General features: G+C 40.4%; 2 protein-coding genes across 3 annotated transcripts; one reads left to right on the top strand and one right to left on the bottom strand.

Moving 5' to 3' along the window:
• Nucleotides 1-562: 562 nt before the first annotated feature.
• Nucleotides 563-3,489, bottom strand: LOC111452236 (methyl-CpG-binding domain-containing protein 5-like). Of its 2 annotated transcripts, none has more exons than XM_023092842.1 (3): nt 2,900-3,489; nt 1,309-1,420; nt 563-1,221 (listed from the first exon to the last, which is right to left on the bottom strand). In XM_023092842.1, the coding sequence occupies exons 1-3, from the start codon at nt 3,347-3,349 to the stop codon at nt 995-997; spliced, it is 789 nt and encodes a 262-aa protein (XP_022948610.1). In that variant the 5' UTR covers nt 3,350-3,489; the 3' UTR covers nt 563-994. The 2 variants fall into 2 exon arrangements, with proteins under 2 accessions (XP_022948610.1, XP_022948611.1); XM_023092843.1 differs by having other exon boundaries at nt 563-1,219; nt 1,313-1,420; nt 2,900-3,483.
• A 692-nt stretch (nt 3,490-4,181) lies between these two features.
• LOC111452230 (glucan endo-1,3-beta-glucosidase-like) lies at nt 4,182-6,524 on the top strand. The gene is made up of 3 exons (XM_023092836.1): nt 4,182-5,250; nt 5,735-6,026; nt 6,224-6,524. The coding sequence occupies exons 1-3, from the start codon at nt 4,219-4,221 to the stop codon at nt 6,373-6,375; spliced, it is 1,476 nt and encodes a 491-aa protein (XP_022948604.1). The 5' UTR covers nt 4,182-4,218; the 3' UTR covers nt 6,376-6,524.
• The last annotated feature ends 1,065 nt before the right edge of the window (nt 6,525-7,589 follow it).

Genomic DNA, 7,589 nt, shown 5'->3' with positions numbered 1-7,589 from the left:
ATATTAAGCAAAAACAGAGCATATAATTTGTCCCCGCTCTATTTATCTGGGAGAAAAATGTTCTCAGCTCCCTCCCGCATTCTTCGTCCAAATGGGAAATTTCCTCTTAAGAGTAGATAGATACTTCAAAGCATAACATCCTCTTAAGAGTAGATAGATACTTCAAAGCATAACACTCATTAAGGAAGACGCTTACCATTCTTTTAAAAAGTTAATGATTCTAACGTAGTTAAATTACTCGAAAGATTCGTAGAAGAAATGTCATCTTATTATCATTATTTTCTATTTCTTTTAGTTGAAAGGTTAGCTTAATTAAGATGTTAATCACAGCTTTTGAGATTAAAGTTAGACAAATTTTATGAAAAAACGTGTAATTTACAAATTAGCAAAGCACATGGCATTTATTTGAAAATCTTGAAAGTACAGAGGCTTGATCTGCAAAACAGACAAAATTCAATTCCTCCTATCCTTATCCTTCCTCTTTGTTTTTATTCCAGATTCCAGTCTTTGACCAAACATTATATTTAAAATTGGTCATGTTCATTCCATTTCATACACAATATCCCATGCAACATCAATATTATTACCACAAAAATATCAATTCTGAATCAAAAACAAGACAAAAAAATACAGACACCATTCAAAATAGAGATACTCATTCAAGCACATTGGATTCAGAATGTGAAATGAGCAGCAGCCCCCACCTACATAATTTGATCCAACACTTCTTCCACGGTCCAAGGCATAAGTCCAGTTAGATAGAGAGTCATGATTTTGTTTTTTTTTTTTTTTTTCTTTTTTGCAGTAATCTTTACTAACCAAATCTGGATTTCACAACACTTCCCTCAACCTCACCTGCTCCTTCCAAAAAAAAAAAGACCAAAAGAATTGCAGATGGGAAGCCATTAGAGGGAGGGAGGAAGGGATGATGGTTCTTGCCTGGATGGCCGTTCCCAAAAAAAATGTCCAAAAGGGTTCAACTTCCCTTCAACCTTCAGATTTTCGATCGCCCGAGGAGTTGAAAGGCTGCTACCCATTCGCGTTTAGTCGATTCAGGTACCTTCTCGTTGTTAATAAACGGCGTCCAGGCCTCCTGAGAAGGGTCTGTGAGAACCCACTCGACCTTTTCAGGCACATTGAAGAAATCGAAGTTTAAAGGAGCAGATTTAGCATTGCTTGAAGATTTCTTGCTCTTTGGTTCTTCGGAGCCATCAGCAGACTGCAGAGTTGCAAAGCAGTAAAAGTGAAAAATTGATGAGAAGATCTGAATATCTATTTGGTGCTAAAGAAGGAGTGTTAGCTTTCGACTCACATTGCCGTCTAAAGATTTCTTCCGTTTCCTTAACGTTCCTGTTTCGAGAAAGTAAAGAACTTCAATCTTAGACCGGAAGCGACGACCTGATTTTGGGTCAAAGTAGTACTGCAAGGGACATGGGGATATTAGATTTTTCTCAACATTCTTTGCTGTTTGTTTGTTCAATAAACATTTAAAACGGAATAAAAGGAAAGGGGAACCTCAAGTAATAAATGGGGCCCAAGCATGCTCACAATTAATTCAGCACGACATGACAAAAACAAAAGGAAAAAAGAGAAAGGAACTCAATTCATAAGCAAATTTCCATACGAACTCTTTCTCAATAATTAAATGCTAGATGGTACTTGTGACCGTACTTGATTGCTTGCACTTGTTTTGTCTATCAGCAATGTGAATATGGTTTTAAACAAAGCTACTCATGAATACAAAACTAAGGTAGAACCCATCTCAAACATGACAATTAGTGAAGCATCATATGCCAAGCACAAAGCACCAGCCACATATCCTATGAGGTGCACGATTCCAGCAAGAGCATTTGAAATCTACAAATATCGAGTCCAAAGCTATTCACCAAAACGCAAGGAGAGATCAAATGATCAACATTATTCTACAAATTCGACCCAGACCATTTATGAACTGGTTATCAACACAGCAGTGGAGGTTTGTGTAAAGCTTTTTCCAATGGTCTCCATCCTAACAACCAAACTCTGCTATGCTAATTGAATTCATATAAGTGCAAAGTTAGCTAGAATACTAAAATCCAAAGAAGCACCTAATCTATATCAAAGTTTGTCGAGTCTTGTTCACTATCCAGAGAAAAGTACCAAGAAAGTTTGTTCTAAGTAACTGTGAGACAGAATTGCTTGGATTGTCAAATAAGCTGATTCAAAAGCAAGGACATGAACATAATTAAATGCCATACCAAATAGGGGACAAAAAAACTCCAACAAATCTACGGAAGACCCCTGACCATGTTGATGAAATGAATCCCTTTAGTTTACTTGCTCCTATTGAACTTTTTAATCACCAAATAGGTAACAAAAACTGCAATATCCATCAATATAACAGAGTTTAGCTAGTGATCCATTTTTCAGATGATCACCCATCCAGAATGTTACTAAATCCTTTACTACTTGATATAACTCTTTCTTTCCAGAATTGATAGGAGAGCAACTGAGAAGGAATGGTACAACCAACCCTTTAAGGCAAAAACAAAAGATCATTTTCGGTAATCAATGAGCATTTCTTCTGATTGGTTCATGTTCTTATCCGAGGTTTCCAACGCAGTAGGAGTAAACGTCACAGTATCACAAAAAATCATCCATTACTGGTTGAAAATTCTAAACCGATTGTCAAACAGGTAGAGTAGAAAGAAAAAATAATAATAATAAAAGACAGTAAGACCCTGTTCTATCGTCAAACATAAAATTGCAGAGAAAAAGGTCAGTAGCCAGAGGCATAGACTAATACTTGCATGGTCGATTAATTACCAAAAAATATTCCTCAGAACCACCAGACAAGAGAATGAACTAAGAAATGAACATTCGTAAAGGATTGAAGGCATAAGAGAAGGAACCAATTCACCTTATCAACCGTTCCAGCTGTAGCACCGGAGGCGCGAACTCTATCTTCCACCACCCAGCCAGGTGGTAGCCAATTAGGCCTTTCCGATAAGGCGGATTTGGGGGAGGCGTCGGTTCCTCTGGAGGCGGACACCTTCTTGGGTGCCGAAGAATCTCCATTTCCTGGAGTAGGAGAATCGGGAGGAAGCTTCTTAGGGTTGAGAGGGTCAGCAGGCAATGGAGATCGGAGAGTGGCGGAGGTGTCAGGCTTGTTGCGATGATTCCCGTCAAGATCTCGGGCGTAGTCGGGAGAAGAAGGTAGGGTTCCGCATCGGGCGGTGGAGGAGTCGATGAAGGAGCCAGAGGAGAGGAGAGGGTCGGGAGGGAAGTGGTGGGGAGAAGGTAAGTCGGGTCGGGTGGAACCTTGACGGGGCCAGTCGGGGTCCGGAAACGAAGTTCCAGAAGCAGACATGTGGGTGGGGGGAGGAAGAAGAGAAGGAGAAGGAGAAGACGGAAAGAAGCGTTAAAACACGGGGGAGATTATTTATTGTCTCCCACTTCACACTCATCAAAAAACCATTACTTTTTCTTCTCCTCTCTCTCCCCCTCTCTTTCTCTCTCTTCTCTCCAATTTCATTGGCTACTCATCATTATGGGCCTGGCCCAACAACGTTTCAAGAACTCTTCATTGGGCCTCGGCCCATTTGATTTTTTCCTTTCCTGCCCTACCTTTGCTTTCCTCTCTAATAGGTGTGATATCTGGGTCTAATGTTCTTGGTTCATCTCTAAAATTGATACGAGGATCTCATAGCATAACCGCTTTGAGGTGATGTACATTTTCTCCCTGTCCAATTATATACAAATTTCTTGCATTGTTTTATTCGACCGTAGCTTCTAAACTTGGTCCTCCTTAAAAACCTAGTGAAGTTGGTCACATGTGTGAGCCATATCACATCAGATCCCTATGTGAGCCACAAAACAAACATCGTCTAACATTAATCATACTTCGAAATCAATATTACAACAATTTTGAGTAAAGAGTAGTTTTGAATTCACGTGATTACGATCCAAAACCTTATAAACTTTATTTAATTAGTCCATATAATTTCATCCAACCTTCTAATAAGAATGAGAAAACCTTTAAATAGGATACAAGCAAAATCATATATTCCAATATGTTCGCATTATTTGAGCCATTTTATTTTGATATTTATGAGTTAGGCATGGGCCAGTAGTGGGCCCACGAGATTCCCGAGGTGCATTACCTCACTCGCCCCCTCCTTTCTCTCTTCTGCACAAAACGATTCAAAAACCTCCACTCATTTCTCCCTCCCTTCGCCAATGGCTAATTCTCTACTTCTCTCTCTCCTTCTTTTCTCTCTCTTCCTCCGCCTCTCCTCCGCCACCTACTCTATCGGTGTCAACTACGGCACCGTCGCCGACAATCTCCCTCCGCCCTCCCAGGTCGCCGCCTTCCTCAAATCCCACACCACCATCGACCGCGTCAAGATCTTTGACGCCAACCCCGATATTCTCCGTGCCTTCGCCGCTACTGGCATCGCCCTCACAGTCTCTGTCGCTAATGGCGACATTCCGGCCCTCGCCAAGCTCCCCGCCGCTCAATCCTGGATTGCCAATAACATTCTCCCGTTTCACCCTAACACTCTCATCAACCACATCGCCGTCGGGAACGAGATCCTCGCCACCTCCGACAAGAATCTCATAGCTCATATGCTCCCCGCGATGAAGGCTTTACATTCCGCTTTAACCCTCGCGAATATTACTGATATTAAGGTTTCGTCTCCTCATTCTTTGGGGATTTTGTCGGCATCGGAGCCGCCGAGTACCGGGCGGTTTCGGAAGGGGTACGATCGAGCCATATTCGCTCCGATCCTCGAGTTTCATCGCAAGACAAAGACGCCGTTCATGGTGAATCCGTATCCATTCTTTGGATTCAGACCGGCGACGTTGGACTACGCGCTGTTCAAGCCGAACGCCGGATTTTTCGACAACACCACCGGAAAACACTACACGAATATGTTCGATGCGCAGATGGACGCGGTTCACGCAGCGATGAACAAGCTCGGGTACGGGGATGTGGACATCGTCGTGGCGGAGACTGGGTGGCCATCCGCCGGTGACCCGAACCAACCCGGCGTGAGCTTGGAAAACGCTATTTCTTACAACCAGAACCTCGTGAAGCACGTGAACTCCGGTAAGGGGACGCCAATGATGCCCAACAGAACTTTTGAAACCTACGTCTTCTCTCTTTTCAACGAGAATCTCAAACCGTCGGTCTCGGAGCGGAACTACGGTCTGTTCAAGCCCGATCTAACTCCGGTCTACGACGTCGGCATCCTCCGAAACTCACCGGTAAACCCCTTCTTCATCTATTTAAATCCCTTAGCCTCTGCCGGAATTATGCCAAACCCGGTGGGCGCATGTTAGTAAATTAACTTATTATCCAGGCACGCCAAATTACTGGTCTGCGGACCAGTGGAAGAAGAGTATTACACGGAAACCCCTCTTCCCATGAGTTCGATAACGCGTGTTGCTCCCTAATTGGTCTCGAAGTATCACCTGTAAATTTGTCGTTTTACTAACCAATAAAAAACTGACGCGTGGGTGTACGAGTTTCTGACAGCAAGTCCATAGTGCGGTCCTGCTGTCTAAGGAGGCAAAACGCCACCTGTCCTAATTTTTTTTCTGACGGAATTACCCTCCATTTTTCTTCCTAATTCCATGGCATTAAAGTAAATACGCTTTTTTCTTTTTCTTTTGCCTTTTTTGGGTGAATTCCCGCACCACATTTATTCCAGATGATATTGGATTGTGACCGTTGATATTGATGTAACAGACAACGGGCCCCACAGCACCGGCAGGGCAGGCGCCGCAGCCGTCGGATGGTGGGAGGAAGTGGTGCGTGCCGAAAACGGACGCGTCAGATGAAGCGTTGCAGAAGAATATTGACTACGTGTGTAGCAGTGGAGTGGACTGTGGGCCCATACAAGCAGGTGGGGCCTGCTACGATCCGAACACAGTGCGGTCACATGCATCCTACGCCATGGACGCCTACTTTCAGTCCTCTGGTCGCCACGATTTCAACTGCGATTTCAATCACACTGGCGTCCTCACTTCCACCGACCCCAGTAAGATACTTCAGTTAATCATATAGTTTTTAATTTAATTATTTATCATTTCAATTCTTACAATAAAATTAATAGATCTTAGGTTAAATTATATTAATAGATTTGTGGTAGTACCTAAGATATTATTTTGAGATCTATTGGATGATAGTGTATAGCTTAGAGACCTGTTATGTAAATATTATTTTGGGATTGTACAGGTTACAAAGCCTGCAGTTACCCGTTGGGTGCCGAAAAGTTAACGGAGAAATCGGTGGCCTCTGCGGCGGCGATGAGACGTAGGATCAGGTTGTTGGGGGCGGTGGCGCGGACATGTATTGCGGTGGTTGCTGGCGGTGTATTATTAATTTGAACCCAAAAAGTGTAATTTATGACCGTTGGAGTTGGGGCTTTTGGAGTTCATAGGAATTTTAGATGTACTAATTAATGCTATTTGTTTTATATTTAATTCTGAATGCTTTTTGTCACTTTTTGACCATCTAATTGAGTTGAATCTTTTTGTAGATTGAATTTTTTTTTTTATCAATGCGACCCATTCTAATTACAATCTATCGCACCCTACTTTTAGAATTCAATACTGGTTAAGAATATTTAATATTAAATTATAGTTTATCATATATATCATATTTGATATTTTATTATAAGGTAAATATCTAGGTATCTTTTCATTGTTATTTCCATTTATTACTCTTTCTATATCCTTATAATTTATTTGATTATAAATAAGACAATTTTCACACTATCGGATTTAGCAAACATTCACAATACTAAGGTGTTATGAATTTCTGTTTATACGAGTTTATCCTTTGTGATTATAGGGGTGATTGGTGAGACTGATAATTGTATTGATTTAATAAGCTTAACATTTTAGGAATTAACCCGAAAACAGAATCTCACAAGATAAAATGCACTTTATGGGACAAGTATATGAGTAGTTTCTTAAATGTTAACTTTCTGATTTGAATAATAAGACTCCACTCCCTCACTCCCTCTCTCTCTCTGGTATGACAGAGAAGGAATAACTGAGTTATATGAAGCAGAAACTTATTTCATGTGCAGTTCAGAGGTCGAGTCCCACCACAAAATGTTTAACCGAATTGAAATTACAAATAACTCGAAAAAAATTGACTTAAATTTCTAATATCATTGACAAAACTCTAAGTAGATACATCAATTTAATCCCAAGAATAAATTTAATTTTTTTTTAATTAATATATTAAATATAAAAAAAGAAATATATAATTAAAATAAATATATACTTAAAATTTAAATGAAATTGACACCGGTGAAATAAATATTTTATCATATTGAAATAAAATAATATATAGTTTGATACATTAGATGTTAAAATATATTATTGGACTAAATGTTTGATTTGATTTGGAAAAAAAAAGAATTGAATTTAATCTTGGAAGATTTCATTCTAAAATTACAAAATCTGCAATTACACTCAATTCTAAAATTACAAAATAATCTCCGACGAAGAAACTCCGATCATCTTCTTCAAAAAGAAGATGGATGAACGACGGCACAAACGCAGCTGCGGCAAAGGGGACAATGGCACTC

Source organism: Cucurbita moschata, unplaced genomic scaffold (assembly GCF_002738365.1).
Source record: "Cucurbita moschata cultivar Rifu unplaced genomic scaffold, Cmos_1.0 Cmo_Scf00014, whole genome shotgun sequence".
NCBI classification, from domain to species: domain Eukaryota; kingdom Viridiplantae; phylum Streptophyta; class Magnoliopsida; order Cucurbitales; family Cucurbitaceae; genus Cucurbita; species Cucurbita moschata.
This window is presented reverse-complemented; position numbering and strand designations above follow the sequence as displayed.

Bases quoted from the DNA above. Each gene is read 5' to 3' on its own strand.
- LOC111452236 (XM_023092842.1), bottom strand. From the start codon at position 3,349: ATGTCTGCTTCTGGAACTTCGTTTCCGGACCCCGACTGGCCCCGTCAA. The intron at 1,421-2,899 runs GTGAATTGGTTC...TGTCCCTTGCAG, and splicing joins CAGCTGGAACGGTTGATAAG to TACTACTTTGACCCAAAATC. The intron at 1,222-1,308 runs GTCGAAAGCTAA...TTGCAACTCTGC, and splicing joins ATCTTTAGACGGCAATGTGA to AGTCTGCTGATGGCTCCGAA.
- LOC111452230 (XM_023092836.1), top strand. From the start codon at position 4,219: ATGGCTAATTCTCTACTTCTCTCTCTCCTTCTTTTCTCTCTCTTCCTC. The intron at 5,251-5,734 runs GTAAACCCCTTC...TTGATGTAACAG, and splicing joins GCATCCTCCGAAACTCACCG to ACAACGGGCCCCACAGCACC. The intron at 6,027-6,223 runs GTAAGATACTTC...GGGATTGTACAG, and splicing joins CCTCACTTCCACCGACCCCA to GTTACAAAGCCTGCAGTTAC.